This window comes from Ictidomys tridecemlineatus, chromosome 2 (assembly GCF_052094955.1).
Source record: "Ictidomys tridecemlineatus isolate mIctTri1 chromosome 2, mIctTri1.hap1, whole genome shotgun sequence".
In the NCBI taxonomy this organism is placed as follows: Eukaryota; Metazoa; Chordata; class Mammalia; order Rodentia; family Sciuridae; genus Ictidomys; species Ictidomys tridecemlineatus.
Window position 1 is genome coordinate 113,087,408 of NC_135478.1, and position 19,802 is coordinate 113,107,209.

The 19,802-nt window shown below is 45.3% G+C and overlaps 1 protein-coding gene across 12 annotated transcripts in view; it reads right to left on the reverse strand.

Annotated features, from left to right (window-relative positions):
* The window catches only part of Osbp2 (oxysterol binding protein 2), a 181,096-nt gene that overhangs the window by 71,604 nt on the left and 89,690 nt on the right, over window positions 1-19,802 (reverse strand). For 2 of the 12 annotated variants that reach the window (XM_078039594.1, XM_078039596.1), the window contains exon 1: window positions 17,372-18,005. The exons of 4 other annotated variants lie outside the window; for them this stretch is intronic. Coding sequence is in view for 3 of the 8 variants with exons in the window: in XM_021719844.3 (XP_021575519.1) it covers window positions 2,303-2,381 (79 nt within the window). In the remaining 5 variants the exon portion in view is untranslated. Of the gene's footprint in view, window positions 1-2,302; window positions 2,454-10,626; window positions 10,724-15,931; window positions 16,380-16,465; window positions 16,706-17,371; window positions 18,006-19,802 lie in introns of those variants that run through there. 6 more of the 12 variants (XM_078039597.1, XM_021719845.3, XM_040292028.2 and 3 more) reach the window with 5 other exon arrangements.

A 19,802-nucleotide genomic window follows, 5' to 3' on the forward strand; every position in this document is an offset into this window, starting at 1 on the left:
GCTGGAGAAGGAAACAACAGCCAGTGATGATCCAGGCCACTGGACCTCAGCCTTCACTCACTCACTTAGAAGGTGGTGGGTCAGCTACGGAACATCAATTCTGCAAAAATGCCAAGTGTTGGGGACCAGGAAGAGGTACATTATAGAATGGGTAAAATCTATTCTCCATTTTTAGGATCCTCCAACCTTGAAGGAGGGAAAGACTTTGGAGGTCCCATAATGTCCCTGAGCCAAGAGCCCATGGTCCATGGGATGAGCCTTCAAAAGCCAGACATGTTCCTATCACTGAAATGGTCACCACATGGACTTCTGCTCCTGGCCTCCAAGGCAGGCAGCAAGGTCAGCGCCCTCTTCAACTAGCACAAAAATGAGCTCAGGTACATAACACAATTTCACTGGAACCCAAATTCCTGAGGGAGAATATGTCAGAGTAACCCCTCATCTCAATACCCTTTAATGTGTCTGAAAAGAGAATGCCAGACTCTCCCTGTCTGCATGCTGGGGATGAGGGTCCCCGTACCCATAAAGTGGTGAGAGAGGCAAGGAGGCTCCCACTCCCAAAAGCTGATCACTAACCAGGCTTCCTTCATACCTCTCCGGTTAACCAGCAAAGCCAACACTTAAAAACTGAGAGATTGCCAGTTTGTCTTAAACTTTGTTCTGGCCCTTCTAGACCCCACCTTCACTCACAGGGAACTGGAGTTCTGGCTATAGTGTTGGTCTGCTCCGGCCCTGCTAAGCACTGTGCCTTCAATACACAACCTCCTGAGCCTCCTCATCCCCAAAAGATCCACAATGCAAGGAGAGACAAAGACAAGAGGGGTAAGATGAAAGGCTGCTCTGGAAAGGCCTGGCAAAAGGTGACCACATTACTGCTCTCCAAGTACAGCTGCTCTGGTAACCCCATTGCTTCCAGGCAAAGGTGTGCATTCTTACCACAATCAAGCAGAAAGCATTAGTTCAATACTCCTGTTAGCATCAAATCTACCAGATAATGAATGGAAATGAAGAAAATCATCGGGCAGGCCAATGGAAGAATAAAAAATCTAACTGATATTTTTTTTTACTAACTCCAAAATTCACCTTCTGAATGAATCCATCTAATTTGATAACAGAATCATCATTTTAACTTTGCAGAAAGAACATAACTGCTTTAAAAATGACTCTCTATCCAAAATAAAAATGAGAAGACTAATCCTCTAAAGCCAAAATATATACACAAAATTCACTTGCAAGTTTCTTTAAAGGATTTTTTTTTAGATGAGGCCATCATATCAGCTCCTAATGAAATAAATTTCAAATATTAACAATTGCAAACAACCTAAGAGTCTGTTTTCAGGAAAATATATGGTGAAATGTGATTCCCCAGGAGTCCTGGGCTGAGGTTTGGAGTTTCTAACTTTGGCAAATGAAGTCTAGAAATGGCAAGGGCCTTATGAAGTCATTAGCCAGGCCAGTCAGCAAGCAAAGTTAATTACAAGGGTTATTACAGATCAGAAGATGTTAATTTCTGAAAGGATCTGTTTTTAATAAACTCTTAAGTAAAATTAACTGCCTCTATGTCTGAAAGATTCACAGGGTTAAAGAATCCTAATTTTCCCTACAGATTCAAATTATAGCAGAAATGCTCACCAAAGTAAACATAGCAAGTTTAACTCATGCCAAAATCTCCAATAAAGAAGGTTTCAAGCATCATGAATTGCAAGTAAGAGTCTGCAAGGCTTTACCTTAAGACAACTGTTAACCCCTTAACGCTAAGAAAGGGCTCTTGGGCAGTTATCCATGGGATGGGGAAGCATCCTCAGGGTTGGCCTTTCCTCAAACCCAGACAGCCGCGCCAGAGGAGGGTCATGCAGTAAGCAAAGCCAACACCTAAGAAGCTCCAGGAAAAGGTCCTTCTGGGCAAAGCCGCACTTCTGACTGCGCCCCAGGGCCATGAGGCCCTAGGGGAATGCGGGTATCAGTCAGACTAACGAAGAAAAGGTAGGTGGATGGGCTAAGCACGACCGCTCCTTCTCCCTCTTTCCAGAAAGATCTGGATTGTATTTCGTTTTTGCAGAGGTTAATCGAACCGCACAACATCTCTAGCCGCAAATCCCTTTTCCAAAATGCGCCGCGCGTGAAGCCAGTGCGGAGCGCATCCTGGCGGAGTGCGGGATGACGGGTTCCCCGAGGTTCCCCGCGCTCCCCACTCCGCGAGGGAGTGACATCAGAGGCTCGCGTGGATTGATCATGCAGCAAAACCTGGCGCCGGGCGTGCGTGTGTGAGCGGGGAGCCCGGCCGAAGCCGGGCAGCACTAACCCTTCTTAAATTTATTCAGGCAGCCAGAGCTGCAGAAGGAGCGCACGGAGGCCGTCTCCCAGCAGCCGCGTCCTTTCATCCCCGCGGCGGGGTGGCCTCCGAGTGGCCGGTCGCTACATGGCGCCGGGCCCCGGGGGCTCGCACGGATGCACGCTCAGCTCGGCGGGCCGCCTGGCGGAGGCGGCGGGCACTCGCGGGTCCCAGCGCCGCGTTACCACAATGCACCAGTGCCGCCCGGTGCACGAGCCCGTTAACTCTATCGGCGCCACGGGTGCCCAGCCAAACGCGAGCAGCAGCATGGCCTCCCCCCCCCCCCCATCTCTTCTCCTGAGAACGCAGCTTGTTTGCCCGTGCGACCCCGCGGGCACCCAGAGCCCTGGGTGTAGGGAGGGCTTCCCATTTCGACGTCACACTTGAACGCGAAAATTCGAGCTAAGGTGCCGCCCCCTGCAGCACCACGCTTGGCTTGCTTTTTTTCGAAGTTAAGTATGCCCTTGAGATCCAGGCGCACGTGGGAAATGGGGTTCTAACGATAAATCAAGGAAACGAAGGTGACCTCTGGGATCTGATCACCTTTTAACCTGCTGCAACGGTTGATGGTTTGATAAACCAGTGCCACCTGCAGCCACCTGGCTGCCTTCCAAGACTATAGCAACAGGCAGAGCCCCAGGGAACCAGGCTCCCTAAGGGCTGTTAATATCCCTAAGATATCTGGGGATATCTGTCTCTGCTCAGACCTCTCTGAACATAGGCCCCCTGGCCAGCTGCCTGCATGACTTCTCCATGTCTGATGAGCATCACAAACTGTCCAAATCTGAGCTCCCTGTGATCCTGAACTTTTGCTTCAATCCTTTGCCCTGAGCTAGTGGCAGCAACATCCATCTTCCCAGTTGCTCAGGCCAGAAACTTTGGAGTCATCCTTGGCTCCTCTTGGAATCACATTCACTTGGTCAGCACATCTTGAGGGCTGTACCACCTAATACAGCCAGGATCACATTATTCCTCACCACCCCACTGCTGCCCCCAGGCTTCTTGCTCGTGTGTGGACTCCTACAAATCCTCCCAGCAAATTACCCTGCTCCTGCTCTGGCTGCCCGCGTTCCAAGCTTAGTACAACAGCCCTAGAGATGTTCAGTGTTTCTCCCCCACTCAGTGTTCTTCATCTCCCCACATATCCATGATGTTATGACCTCATCATCCGTCTATTTCCCTTCCCTCCCTCCCTCTCTCTGCTTCTGCTACCCTGATGTCCTGGCTTAAACACACCTGTGGCTACCAGGCAATCCTAGCACTGTGGGGTTCCTACCACTCTGCCTGGATTTTGTCTTGTCTTTCCCACAGAACTATGTAATCTGAGCCCCAGGACTGGGTTTTGCCATTGCTCCATTCCTAATAATTCCCTTCCCTATACTGCCACCTCACAGAACAAAGTCAATGGGATTTATCAAATGTAATTTATTGAAACAGAACCAATTTTCCCCAATTTAAAGGATTTTCAAGTACACAACAGAGCTCCTGTTTTAATGTCTAACAGACTTAGGGAAGGTGGTGCTGGGTCAATAATTCCTTCCAGGCTTTTGAAGCAACTGAGAGAATTAATCCTTAGCAATTACGTGAGAGTACTGGCCCAGGGGATATAAAGCATTAAACCATTTTGGGCTTTGGTTTTCTGGCTACAAAATGAAAAGCATAATAATGATGGAAATGGTTCCCATAAATGAAGTGCTGACTGGACATCAAGCACTGGGCTGCGCCATTCACTCACTCAATCCTCATAAAAGAGCCTTGTTAGGGAGGTTCCACCAACATCCCCACACACACACTTTTTATACAGATAAAGATACTAAGGCTGTTAGGGAGAGTGACTTACCCAGGGTTATGAGAGTTGCCCAGGGAAGCTGCCTGTTCTGAGAGGCCAAATTCTTAACCCTGCTCTGTGGGGTCCTTTAAGCATGATACTCCTTTTCATGTACAACCAGAGGTCTCATAAGAAAATGCTTTGAGAAAATGTTCCAAACATACAGGTGATGTTTTTTTTACGAGGTCTAACCCATATTGCCCAGGCTGGTCTTGAACTTCTGAGCTCAAGTAATCCTCCCACCTCAGCCTCTCAAATAGCTATGACTACAGTTACATGCTGCTGTGCCCAGCAATTTTTTGAGGATTAGCATATGCAGGAATAAACCCAACCCAGGATATTTAACCAGACACTATGATATCATGGAATTTGGAAACTGGAAGAATCTATGTAATGCAGGTCTGTGCCCACGGTATTGAAAGCTGAGGGAGGGAAGGGCAGAGAAGCTCAGTATTGCATGCCTGGCTTCACAACTAGTGATCCCAGAGCCACCACCAGCCCCCCTTACAGCAGTGTACCTGAGAAGTTAGGGAACAAAAGACAACCAGGAAAGCAAGTGAAATGGTCAAGAAAAAATTCGAAAGAATATCATTTAGTCCCACTAAACCACACACACATACACAAATTTCCACTTTCTAAATAATTATTTTACGCTGTAAGTCACATAAAAAATTATCAGATTCTGCTCATGCAAAATACTTAAAAGTCTTCAGCTTAGTTGAACTGTCATCAAGAAGAATGCCAGTTTGTCCTTCAAGAAGATATTACCTGAAAAGTCTTAATTAACCAAACAGCAAAGAAGGCAAAGAGAGCATAAGATGACTTCTGGGTAATTCTAGCTGCTCTACTAGCTTCCCTGATCCTGCATGGTCCCCTCCCACCCTGTGTAGGTGAGGCTGAGCCCCAGAGCCACTCCTGCACCCCATCTGCCCTAATGCATCCCAAGTGACTCTTGAAAAGCTCCAGGTTCTGGTCCCCAGGCACCCTCAATGTGACCTAAAACTGAGTGCACCAACTCTGAGACCTTCTTGAGGTCCACTTATGCCAAATACTCTGAGCTGGCAACCCTAGAGGCAGCTGCAACCCTCCCTCTTAGCTTCTATCTGAACCTACATCAAGGGCAGCTAATCTGTTCAACTCAAAGTCTTTAGTTTCTCTTCTGTCTACAGTAGCCAGTTTCCTTGTCACATCCTACCTGAGCTCTATTATTCAATACTGGAAGCAATAGAGAAACAAATCCCCCAGGTACTATGGAAATCCCAGGAATCAGCACAAGGCCTTTGGGGGCTACATGGCAGTGCAGTAAGAACCACAAGTACTCTACAACTGCAGCCCAGTGTGACAAAATGGATCATCACAAGTGCACAATGGGAAAGAAGCAAAACACTCAGTACTCAATGCCATTTGTTGCAAAATCCTAGAAGCAACCTAAGATTCCAACAGCAGGTGAATGGTTATTTCATCAACTTCATGGAATACCATGGAGTCATTCGAACCTATATAGGTGATGCCTCTGCAGAAATAACTTGAAAACAAAATATTGAGAGGGGAAAAAAAGGAAAATCCACAATATTATTATAACCGAGTAAAAACTATGCATGTATGGATATACTAAAATAATAGGATCACAGGTGAATTTCCTCAAATCTGGGCTTCCAGAATGCTCTGAGCTTCTTACTTTTCCAGGACACAGCACAGCCTAATGGGGTTCTTATTTATTTTTCTATTTCCCACACAAGACTGTTAACTCTTTGAGAGCAGAGACTGTGACCTTTTGCCACCATTCTTAGCCTCGAGGTGACCAGGCACATGGTAGGTGAACAAAGAATAAATGGGCACAGGATGACAAGATCAATTAACTGACTGATGAAAGCAGCTTAATCACTCACTAAGAGCTCTATTTGACCCAGTCAATCAAACCACACCACCATCCTACCTTCCCAAGTGCCATTGCTTCTGCCTGGAGTCTGTATCTCTGGCACACACCACACCTTGCAGCCCCCCTTTTCCTCTGCACCTGTGCCCTAACCTTGGTGAAGAGGTGAAGATGGGCTTGAGAGTCCTGTGGAGCAAGACCCAGTGGTAGCTTCCTGACCTGAGTTGGTGATAGCCCTCAGCCACTATAATTTGGGGATGTGTGTCTCCCCCTCCAGGCCTCAGGTTTATCACTGATGAGGGCCTGGGACCTACCATGGAAAGGCATTGATCTGCTCCATGTGGGTCTAGAGAATCAAGTTCTCCAAGGGTCTGTCAGGCATGCATGTTCCCTGTGGAGCTAGATCAAGAATGAAGGGTTTGAAAGCAGCAGTGTTCTAAGAATAGCCATGCATAGGTGCTGAATGCCATCCTCATTAATAAATGATTTTCTACTGAAGCCAATAATTAATTCAAGAGCAATTTATGATCATAGGTTGCTAGGCAATTAAAATAAGCTTCTGAGGGAAAAATTCAATTTATCATTGATTATTTAGATTTTAAAAAATAGGATTAGGAGAAAGCACACCATTCAAGTCAGTTTGAAAAAAGGAAAAGCAAGGCTTGGTGCCTTGGCTGGAATCTGTCCACAAGTGCCCTCTGCTATTAGGGGCAGCAGAAGAGGTGGAGGCTGCCTCTCTGCAGGCTTTGTCCTGGGGAAAGCAAGGTCCTGCACTAGAATCCTGCTGTGCATTTGGAAGGGGCTGTCTTCCTGTGGGTTGGGTCACCTGGAGGGGTCAGCCCCACCCAGCAGCTTAAAGGACACTGACCTCTGCCTGGCCCCATTTGATTATTTAAGTCAGTTATTAACTTAAAGGCCTTTTGCTTGTTTGAGTCTAAATAGTACTTTCACCAAGAACTCCCTTAAGATAATTAAAGAGCTGAAATTCCTAAGGGATTATTGTTCATGTTTTAGACCTCAATTATTCCTTAAAAAAAAAAATGAGGGCTGGGTTGTAGCTCAGTGATAGAACGCTTGCCTCACAAGAGTGAGGCGCTGAGATCAATCTTAAACATCACATAAAAAAATAAATAAATAAAATAAAGATATTGTGTCCATCTATAACTAAAAAAATATTTTAAAAAATAAAATAAAATGAGGGGCTGGGGTTGTGGTTCAGAGGCAGAGCACTTGCCTAGCATTGATGAGGCCCTGAGTTCTATCCTCAGCACCACAAAACCAACAACGACAATAAAATAAAGGCTAAATTCTTATTTTTAAAATATTTATTTAGTTGTACATGGACAAAATATCTTTATTTATTGATTTTTATATGGTGCTGAGGATTGAAACTAGTACTTCACATGTACAAGGCAGGTGTTCTACCACTAAGCTACAGCTCCAGCCGGAAAGCTAAATTCTTAAAAAAAAAAAAAAAAAAAAAGGAAAGAAAATGATAACCAAAGGAATTAAAAATATAAACCTACTGCAGAATGTTCCCCCTCTTTTGCTGCTTATTAAAGCAACACAAATTAACAGCTCTGATATACCCTTTCAAAGTACATTAAAATGGTCAAAATGTATTTACTTATTAATATCTATTGCTGGTGAGTTTATAAGAAAGCTGTTGAGCTTACATATTGATGGCATGGAACATCAGAATGCTCATTCCATAAAGGGACAGTTCATATTGCTGCTGCCACCCTTAACTCAATAATCTGACTCCTGAGAATTTCCCCTCAGGAAGCAATTCAGGAAAAGCAAAAAGCTTTTGTACAAAGACATTCATGGCATCATTATCTAAAATAGCACAAATAGGAAACTCAAGTGTTCAACAATTGACAGATGATTCAAAACATTAGAGGACATCAACTCCATGGAATACTATGCAGCCATTAAAATTACCATTATAAAGATGGAGAAAGTGTTAGCTATAATGTGGGGTGAGAAAGGCAGAGTATGAAGTACCATGCTTACCAGGATGCCAAAGATGGGAAATATAAGCACATGCAAAGAGGAGGGAAGAGGAAGGAATGTGCAAAAATCAAAAGCAGTTTTGTGAGGCTGTGAAATCACTGGGTAATTTCCTTTATTCCAAATATTCTTCCTGTGCAATCTCTCCCAAAGTGATGAAAAATGTAACAAGCTACATTCATTCAACTGAATTATAATTTGAAACTCTATCCCAAGGGGAAAAAGGAAAAAGAAAAGAGCCTGCAAGGAGTAGGTACCTTGTTCCGAGAACATGAGTTCTGAGACCCTGGAAAGGTAGGCACATGGATTAGCAACCAGAAAGCAGAAGCCAGGGGAGTGGGCCCAAACAGGTTTGACACCAGTCAGGCCACCCTGGGAAGGTCTGGGCCTTGGAATCAAATGGATGAGTCTGCTCCCCAGGTAACTTTAAACAAGTATAGGAGACTCTCAAAGCCTTACTTCCTCCATTCTCACCTAGACAGAATGTGCTCGTACATTCTCTCTCTCTCTCTCTCTCTCTCTCTCTCTCTCTCTCTCTCTCTCTCTCTCTCTCTCTCTCGGCTGAGCTGTATGCCTCCAAATTCCCATGTTGAAGTCCAAACCCCCAGCACTTCACAGTGCAACTTTCAGAGACAATTAAGACAAAATGAAGACATGGAGGTCCTAATTCAGTTTGACTGGTGTCCTTATAAGGGAACTATTCTGTCTCTTCACTGTATCAGTGCCAGAACCTTGGTTGTGATGTTATACTGTCACTTTTAGAAAAACTAGGTAAAGGGTACAGGGAATCCCTATTCTTTTTCACAAATGTGTGCAAATCTGTCAGTGTTAAAATAAAATGTTTAATGAAAAGAAAAGAGAGAGATTAGGCCATGGAAATACAGACTGAAGAATGACCATGTGAAGACACAGCAAAGAAGCAGCTATCTGCAAGCTAAGAAGAGAAGAAACCAAACCTGACTTGATCTTGGACTTCTAGTATCCAGAACTGAGAGGAAAAAAAATCTGTTGTTTAAGCTGCCCAGCCTGTGGTATTTTGTTATGGCACCCTGAGCTAAGACACTTTCTTAGCTTTCAAAGCCATGATGATGACATTGTCCACACAGACACTTGACTTGCCTAGGAAAAATGAACCACATCAGGGGCAGGGTGCTAGGCATCCCCCAAATCACTTCCCTAGTCAAGGCCTGCCATAGCAGAGTTAAACTCAATGTCCATTAAGGAATTAGTTTAATTGTGAAGTTTAGAATAACTATGAAGCCTGGTCAAAGACAGCTTCTCTCTTGATGCTCGTGGCAGCTAGAATGAGTTTGGGCAGGATGGACAGTGCTGCTATGTAGCTGGCAAAAATGGAAGTTGAGGGTTTTGTTCACAGTGAAAGAGAAATCAAAGACCAGAGAAGGGTCAAGAATGTAATACTTTAAGCCTCCAAGCTCCATACCTCCCCCCTCCCATTAAAAATAATCTCTGATTGGTAGATCTTACAACATAAACATTTCAAAATTCCACACCACCTCAGCCACCATTAAACAGTTAAAAGGTAAGCAACAAAGAGAAGATATCTGAAAAATATATAAACAGCAAAGAAGATATAATCAGAACTAGAATGAGCTTCTACAAATCAGTATAAAGACCCACAAGTATGCAAAGAGTTAGGTGATAACAGGTATGAATGTACAAATCACAAAATGCATACAATCAGTCAAAAAGCAGATCAAAGTATTTTGTATCAGGGGTAATAAGGAAATGAAAAACAGAGCAAGGAAATGCCTCTGTTTACTATCAGAGTTACAGTGAAAAGAATGATAGAGTAATAATATTAGTTGACAATACACACTGTTGGGAGATACACATTTATACATTCTTTTTGGCTGATAATTTGATAGTGTCTGTTGATATTTGTCGTGTGTATGTCTTTCTTAGCAATTGCACTCCTAGGAATCCTTGCTATAGAAAACCACACACATATAAAAGAAGGTTACTACAACACTCTTTGTAATAGTAATAAGTGTAAAAAACCTAATTGTCCATCCAGAGGGAAATCACTGGATGGACAATATCCACTATAGAATTCTATGCCATTATTTTTAAAAGGAGATATAGGCCTATTTAAATCATCTGAAGATCTCAAAAATATATTTTGGTCAAGGAGAAAGCAAGATCCCTACCAGTATGTACAAAATGATCTCATTTATGTATTTATGTATGTGTGGGTGTGCATGTCCTTATAAGGCTTTGTAAAGATCTGGAAAAGCACCATTTTAACAAATTGGTGTGCATGTCTCTTGGAGGAGGGTAAGATGCAGGGAGGTGATGAAAGATGACTAAATTTTATTTTATATATTATAGAATCAATTAGATAGTTTACAATCTTATATTTCCTAACTGAATGTAATTTCTCAATAAATTACAATGGGAAGAATATGCTCAACTCAATTCCTGCTCAAGACACCTTACAAAGGATTCTCTAACAGTGGAAGATCAGGCATAAGGAGGGTGTTTAATGAGTGAGTTTGGGGGCAGGAAGGCCCAGAAGTCACATCAGAGAAGCCACCACATCAGTGCACACAAACCAACCTGGCAGGCAGCAATCATAGAGAGGCTGGATCATTTGGCGTACCCGTGGCACAATCCCCATGAGGCAGAGGAGCAGAGCCGCCCATGGTGACGGGCCCTGCAAAGAAGGGACACAGCTGCAACCAGGTGTGGGGAGCAAAGAAGGGTTCAAGTACTTTTTATCCAATCATGCTGTAGGTCTTACCCCACCCGCAGCTTCTAGGCTGTTGGCAGAAGCTCATGGACATAGGCACCAGTGACCTTCAGAGTAATGGCTGTGGCTCAGGCATGAGGCCCGAGAGAGAGACCTATGGGGGTGTTTGGGCATCTACTTGTATTTACCTTACCAGGTCTGCTCTGGGCAGCATAGTCTGGAAAGGTGTCAGAAATAGAAAGAGGGTTTTGTAGGCAATTTTGACAGAAGACATAGGAAAAGGCAAGAAATGACAGGTGCACTGTAGCTTAAAGTCATCCCTGAATCCAGTGGCACTATATGAATGAAGCCTAAGGCCTTTCTTTGTAGAAGGCCTGAGTCATATCAACCACCCCCTTTGAAGCCCTCTGCTTCCTGGTCCTCCTGCTACACACCCTCTGTTCTCCAAAACTCCTCTTGTCCCCACTACTAGGCAATCCTCACCTCCATTCTCTTCCCATTTCATGCTGGGGCCCAAGTCATGGGGTCTATAGCCATAGCTCTAGGCCCCATCTTTCTGTCAATGTTTCTCCATCTGTAGGAATAAAGTCTTTCCCTCTTAAGTTTCAGACCTCCATAGCCACCCAGATTCCATTCCCCACCCCTATCTGATTCCAACAGAGCCTAACATCACTCCTTTGCTCCTTCATGACAATCCTTCCCTCTCTGGACAATTCTTTGTCCCCAGATACCAAATGGAAACCTGGGGGGATCTGCTGCTATGGTTTCTCCCTGTCCTTGAGCCCCTACATGGAATGAATCCCCAAACCCTTCAAAATCATTGCAAATGCTCACTCTTTTTTCCAGCTACCCTCTCTTGTTCATTTATGAGATATCAGCTTTCACGTGTACCCCTTCAGATCCATCCTCCAGGTTACCACAGGGACAGTTTACTGAAAATATCATCTGCTCCCTGACATTTCCCTTCCATCACTCCCTCATACCAACAGTAGGCAAGTTCAACTTCAAACTCCTTTACAAACTGTAGTCTACTGGGAGCTAATAGCTGTGAGGGTCTTAGAGCTCCCTACTTCTATCCTTGACTCCACCTACTGCTCTTTCCCTCCCCTGCCTTTGTTCACCTGGCCTGAGATAACCTGCCTTTCTTTCTTCCGGGTCAGTTCTGCTACTCTCTGGACAGTGGGTGTGGGACTCCTTTCCCACCAGAGAGCCTTACTTGTTAGTTGCCTCCCCAGCAGAGTGGCATGGAAGGCTGCCTGGAGGAAGGGCCTTGCTCAGAGTTCTCATCACACTTTTCTACCTTTCTTAGTACACTCACCACACTGACTCATAAAGATCAGGATTGTCTCCCTGCAAAAAGCTCAGTACCTTGGGGGCCAGGAAGTGACGGTCAGCACTTACTGAGTTTGTTTCCTAGGGCTGCCCAAACCCAGGAGGCTTGAAACAACAGAAATTCATTCTCTCACAATTTTAGAAGCAAGAAATCCAAATTCAAGCTGTCAGTAGGGCCATGCTTCCTCCACATGCTCTAGGGGAGGATCCTTCCTTGCATCTTTGAGTTTCCAGTATCTTTAGGCATCTTTGGCTTGCAACAATGTCACTCCAATCTCTGCCTCTGTCTTCCTGTGGTCTTTGCCTCTCTGTGTCTTCACATGCTGTTTTCTTCTCTGTGTGCATCTGAGTCCAAATTTCCCTCTTCTTATAAATAAACCAGTCATGTTGCAATAGGGACCACCTGCATGACTTCAACTTGATTCTATCAGCAAATACTTTTCTTTCCCCCAAATAAAGGCATATTCACAAGTACATGGGGTTAAAACTTCAACATATCTTTTAGGGGAGGAGGGACACAATTCAAACCACAGCATTCACTTTGGCAAGACTGATGCCCAGTACCATACCTGACATATAGCAAGGCTCAGGTTTCTGTTAATGGCCAACTGAGCAAAAGTGGTTGGGCTCTAGGCAGGGGGAGGAAAGTTCAGAGGAGGAAGGCAACTTGTATGAGGCAGCTCTGGAAACACACCTGGTGGAGGTCGGTGAAGAAAGAAACACATCCAGGTAGGATAAGGAGCACTAAATTGGAGAGAAAGAGAACCAGCTTTATGAGAAACCTTGGCTCTGTGCCAAGGCCTGCAGACAGGCCTTGTATGCTGGGCCAAGGCATTTGCCTTCATCCCAGAGGCAGTAGTGGGCTATGGAAGCTTCGTCAGGAGAGCAGTTGCAAGAGCAGAATCTATGTCCCTGAAATAGTAATCTATCTGGGGTACACGGGGGCAATTCTCAAAGGGGCTCCATGCAGGAAAATGACCAAGTGCAAGATATTGCAAAAAGTCAGTGGATAATGAACAACTGAATCAGGGCAGTGGCAGCACGACTTAAGGGAAGGAATAGAATCCAGAGAAAATGTGGGAGAAAAATAGATATAGATAAGGCTGGGGTTCAGGGTGGGAGACCTAGAGGAAGGGAGCCAGTAACTGAAATGGCAACCCAGGACAGGGAGCAAGGCAATGCATGGTTCAGCATCATGAAATGCCACTCAATTAAAAAGGCAAGCTCATGGGTATACTCATTAAATAACCATTGAGGCAGGCTGTGTGTACAAAGCAGCTATAAGAGATCCACACAGGCTTCGTAAATAATTCAAGTTTATGGGCAATAAGCATGTCTTTTTATATCAATGCCTGGTACCCAAGCTGTTAGCAGCAGGCAGGATTATAGAAAGGTCTCAAGTCATGAGAAGTAGAAATTTGACTGAATAACATTTAAATGATCTCATCACCCCAGGAAATGGAAATCAATGTAATCTGTAAATGGCAACCATGCACTAGCAGAGACCAGATGGAGCTGCTTCCCAGGAAGGGACTCAGGGAGAGAGAGATCTGTCCATCCCAATGACATCTTAAGAATCCACAGAGGTCCCTGGACTAAGGAAGCTTTTTCTGTCAGAGCCACAAGCAACATCCAGGCTCCCCACAGGTATTGTGGTGCAGAGACCACTGGGAGGGACTCCTATCTTGCAAGGAGAAATAGAGACACCCCATCTCCATGGATGAGTTATTTCTTCTCGGGACCTCAGGCTCTTTGTTCATATCAAGAAAGGCTGGCCCAGTAGATTTCCAAGAGCTCTTCCACCTTTCAGTTCTGTTAACTGCTGGGGCTGCTAGGATCACAAGCCCTGTTCCTAGGTGAGGATGGGATGATCTGGCAGGCCAGAAAGAGAGGGTACCAGGCACTAACTCCTCCCCATTGTGATTCTAGCCTGACTGGCCCTAGTGTCTGATTCTTCTTGTCTCCTAGCAATGAGGTGCTGTCACCTTAGTATGAGGATAGAGTACTGAATTTTGAGATTGGAGATCAAGGTCATTATGGCCCTTTCTCCATGCCACTGGATTGTGTGTGAAGTTCTCCATCATGCTGGAGTCTGACCTGGGGCACTTGTGACCAATCCTCTCTGAGTCTTGGTTTCCAATTTTGTATATTAAGGATGATAATGGTTCTCACTTCATGGGGTCATTACAATTGATTGACTGTAGGAGAGGCCAGCCCACTCAAAGTCAGCACCTACCCAGCATCAGTTACTATTAACACAGGGTATGAAGGACATAAACAGGAGGAAAAGGCACACTTTTCTGGAGGAAGACAGTGGGTGGGGAGAAGAGTGTGGGAGAGGGAGAAGAAGAGAGATTGAGATTGATCAATCAATCAATCAAGAGGGACAGCAGCCATGAAGACTTGCCTGGAAGGGGTTTCTCTGAATAGAGACCTGTTATACCCTTAGGCATTAGGGCTTCATCCCTCCTGGAAAAAAATGGTATCTTTGTCTTTTTTTGCCCAAGTTCCACTGCTGGCCAGCCAAGACCCCAGGATGACAGCAACCCAAGAATGGTTCTCACCTTGGGAATACCACCTCCAATAGGACCAGACTTTCCCAAGGTAAGCTTTGGAGTTCTTTTATGGTCCTCATATTTTGAGTAAAAACACAAATTTGAGGGGATTTGGATGAACACACTCATGTTCTTCTAATACTAGTGGAGGTAAATTATGGCAAGAGATTAACATTGAGAATCCACATGCCAATCATACGCTAAGAGTTGACATAAAGGTAGGTAATACTTTCTCTATTTTAGAAATAAAAAATTTGAGGCACAGAAAGGCTAAGGCATGGCATACAGTGAATAAGAGGTTGAAATTGGTATTCAAACCCAGGTGTCTCAATAAGTAAAGCTGAACCTCTTTTTATTCCATGACATTACATGGCAGTTGTCACCATCCTTAACACTACTATTCTATCAGGAATGCAAGATCAATTGTTTTCCCCTCAAATAAAATGTATTATATTGATAAATATTCATCATGACATCTTCATTTTCTGCCTTGAGAAATTCAGAGAGATTCTGCTCATATTTCTCATGTACTTTTTCTAACTGTACATAAAGGCAGGCTTGCATATGAATCCAACCAATTGCAGGATTCCTGAACAGAGACTTTGAATAGGATCTAGGACTAAGTATTACCCAGGGTCAACCCTCAAGTAATATCTTCTTCAACTATAGAGGAGAACATGAGCCCATTTTAATTATTAAGCAGGTTTTAAGTTGCTCAGACTATGGATATAAATAGGTAGCCTTATTACATTACAGGTGTGCAGCTTGCTAAAAATATACATATATCTCTCAACTTGATCTAGCTATGGAAAACTTTTTTCTATAAATATAATTTTTAAAACAAATGACATACAAAACTCAAATACACTATTTTTCTAAATCAAAACCAATGGCCTACTGTTTAGCTGCCATTATATTTTTGGACTTCATATTTTTATGAAATAAGTCAGCAAAGATGTCAAAGTATAGTCATGAGTCAGCCATCCTTCCAGACAATCACTCCCTAAAGGGGATCATTAATCTGGCCAAAATACAAGGTTCTTATACAATCGGTAAAAAATACTTTGGGGTGGAAAAAAGTGCTCAAGAATAATGTAAATTGGGCTGGGGTTGTAGCTCAGTGGCACAGAACTTGCCTAGCATGTGTGAGACACTGGATTCAATCTTCAGCACCACATAAAAATAAACAAATAAAATAAAGGCATTCTGTCTTCTGTCTATCCACAACTACAAATTTTTTAAATGTAAATCAAGTATATGTCAGACATGCAGTTATCATACTTACCCTGTTATGACCTTTGCTTTCTGTAGAACATTGATGAGAAACAAATGGTACCTGGGTACCAAGTGGTCTGCTTTAAGAAACTAATGCTAATACACTCTTGGCATGTATTTCCATCAGCACTGCAGCACCACTGCAGCTCACACTGACCCTAAAACCAGCACATCATGTCACATATCTCCACCTTGCTTCCATTTCATCAGCACTGTCAAGCATCCAATCATCCAAGGCGACTGCCCACCAGAGTCATTTCTAATGTACACAGCCTAGGCTAGACAGAACAAAACATACATCCCAGTCCTTCAGCATGAGCCTGTCAAGATCCAAAGCTTCATCTATACCCACTAGGTTAGAACTGGCAAATCAAAAGAATTGGAATTTAACAGAACTAGTCCTCTCTTGGATCTTGGAGGATGGTCCCTCCACTCCACTCTTTTGACTCTCTCACCTCCCCAACCAAAATTCCTTTGTCTAGTCAGCAAAGCCCCCCCAGCAGCCCCCCTCCACTCTAGGAGTTAAGAAGTCTATCTGTCTGACCTTGCCAGGTGATGGAGATGGGAACCGACTGCTGGTAGGATCGAAGACAGAGGTGACCCATCAAGTTTAAACACATCTCCCCCTTCAGTGGATGGCTCAAGGCAGGAAGGGGCAGCTTTAAGAACCAAAAAAGCCCAAGGCTCCTCTGGCTGGGTAGTTGCCCAGCGTGACCCCAAACTGCTTACGCAGAGACACAGGCAGGATGGAGAAGGGTTTTCCTGTGGCAGTCACCACTGGAGTTTAAAATCTCCTTTGCGTGCTGGGAAAACACACACACACACACACACACACACACACACACACACACACACACACGGAGTGCCTGCCCAGTATCCACTCCAGAGCACCTCTGCCTTAGTCCAGCTCAATTACAACAGCCAAGTGCACAAAAGTGACCCTTGCCCTTGAAGCCCTATCACGGCATGCCAGGTGCCTAAGGAGACAAGGAGATAGGGAAAAGGCTTTACTTCTTGCTTGCAGCCCCAGTGAAAGCTGAAGCCTGCCCTCCTCTGCTAAAACATGGCTGGCCTCTGTCAGGGTGGAATTCCAGTGGTTGGGCTTACCAGGACTAGCCCCCCTGCACAGAGAGGGGAGGCTTTCACCCTGGTGACACCAGCCTGGGCAAACAGTCCTTCCTGGTGCTGAGCTGTGGGCTGTACTCAGGGGTGAAAAGAACAAGCCTCCTGACTGTCTGACTTCTGGCTAAACCCTTTGTCCCCTGGTTTGTAAGGGCAAAGGGGGCCTGCCCTCTATCCCAAAACTGGGGTTAGTACAGGGGCAGATCTCTGAGCCCTCAGCTACTCAAGATCAGGGCTGGAAAATTTTTTACAAAGGGGAAAGAGATTTTGAAAGCTTGAGATCTCATTCCCCATCTGCCCCATCCCTGCTCTGCCTGCCCCAACTCACCCCAGCAAGGGGCTCTCGAGTGTGGATATGGGTCCGGCCCCGAGGCTGAGGAGGCTCTTGAAGCTGCTGCCGCCGCCGCCGCCTTCCCGCCGCCGCGCTCTCAATCCATTTCGGTGCAGTGCCGGCTGCCACCACCGCGCCGAGCCGGGGAGAAGGAGGGCGGTCCTCGGATTGGGTGTGTGCAGCCCGGCGGCCGGGGTCCCGCCTTCCGGCCGCGGCCGCTGCTTCAGCACCGCGGACAGCGTCCAGCCCGCGCGCTCCCAGCGCAGCCAAACCAAGTAGAGCCACACTCCGCCGGCAGAACCCTCAGCCTGAGAGCGACAGGGGCGCGGCGCGCCGTGTCCAGTCCTCACTCCTCCAGCTTCCTCCTCACCCTCTGAAGGAGGCCGCCTACACCCCCCAGGGCCCGGCTCTAAGAGCCAGAGGCCACTGGGTTGGTCCCGAGAGAATCGGATGTGCCTCCACCAGACCTGTCCCAAACAGGGATTAGTGCTCGCCCAATCTGCTGTCTAGACAAAGGCGAGCTCTCCGTAGCAGGACGCGGGCGCTCAGTGGAAGGAGCAGCTGGGCTTCTTAAAATTCCAGAGCATGAACAGGAACCCGACCCGGCCTTAAGGCGTTATCTTGGCCCAATGGAGGCCGGAGAGGGGCCGGCCCCTGGCCTGGATTGAGCGGGGGCGGGGTCCATGGAAGGCCGGTGGCTCAAGCCCTCTTTTCTCCTCTATCATATGCCCTGGGGTTATAAGGAGTTAACCAGTTAGCAAGTCTGTCTTGCGAACTAGAGGTGCAGGGACCATCTCCACCTGGAATCGCTTCCCTCCCATTCACCCACCCCCATCTTTGGTGACTGAGTGTCAATCAACCAACAGATGGGACTGCTGGAGGCTGGTGACATCATGCAGAACCGCTTCTACGTTTTTTCATTTCTGTTCAAATCCCTTCTGCTGCTTCCTGTCTCCAGCCAGGAAAGTCCCTCACTGAGATGGGGGAGTCCTGGTTCTGAGTTGGCCTCTGCCACAGACCAGCAACATGACAGGGTCCACTGTAGCCTTAGTTTCCTCTCTGAGGTATTGATGTGGGGCTTCCTCTGGTCAGAAGTCTGAAATAACTCAACCTGTCTAGGGAAATGTCTACTGGATGACCTCCCTTAGGCCTTTCTGGAGTCCAAAATCCATCCCTTTCTGGAGGAATGAGAAGACCCTCCCTTTACTGAACTAAACTGGCAACTCTAGCCTAATTATTTTAAAAGCATGCACAACTTTTTCTGTCTCATTAATTCAAGTCCAAAGACATCTTCATTTTTTACCATTTGCAGAGCCCCACCCCCACACGTTTTTGAAGGGGAAAAACTGAATGGAATGAATTAAAGTTGAGATTCATAAATTCTGTCCAAGCAGGCTTGAAGGACTCTGCTCAAACATTCACAAAAAAGTAGGAAACTGAAAACATTCATGAAGGGCACAGATGGTACAGGAGTGGCCATCTGCCATTCAGGAAACATGATGTGGTTCAAGGGCCCCTTCAACTTTCAAATCAGGGAATAAGAATTACAATCCACATGTGATGCCTGGGGGTGGGGGACCCACTAATTCTACTTGAAAATTATTTCCAAGAGCTTTTTTTTCCTCTTTATCTTTTTAAAAGTAATGTACTGTATTTTATGAATCTCAACTTTAATTCATTCTAGTCAGTTTTCTCAGAGACAAGAAACAAGTAAGTGTCCAGGTATACCAGGTTACGTGGGATTTCTGTGGCAATGGTCAACAGGCATCAGAAGGGGGACAGGATGCCAAGTGAACATGGGAGTTTCAAGTCTGTCTGGCACAAAGTTCAGAGCTTCCACTGACATGCCCACATTTGTACTGAAGACCTCCCAAATATTCAAGATTTGGAACTAACAAACAATCCAAGCCACATAGCAAGATATTAAATTTCAGTTCTGTTATTTTCTGGTTCTGCAAAAGCCTAAAAACTGGAAAAAATACCACTGATTCTCATCCATAAAGGCTGGAGAGTCCCAGACTCTCTTCCTCCACCTGCCCCATAGCTCGGACCCTTTCCTTTGACTTCCTTTCTATATACTCTTATCTTGGTGGGCAGACCATGACTACCACTGCTGCTGACAACTAAATAAACTATGCCCAACCTACCAAGAATGCTTCTTTATCATAAATATTGCTGTTAAATCCAAACCAATCCACTCACCACCCTCCAGATGTACTTTGTTAAATCCTGAAAACATAAGCATATCCATGATTTATTCTTTTGGACTTCCTCACAACCACTGCTTTCTTAGCTCACATGTTTCTCCTCACCAAACTGGGGACCTGGGCCCAGTCTTCCTCCTCTTTCCATGAAATCCCATGGCACTAGGCCCTTGCCTCCCCTTTTCACCCACCCCATAAAGTCTACAAGACATCTTGTCTTCTGT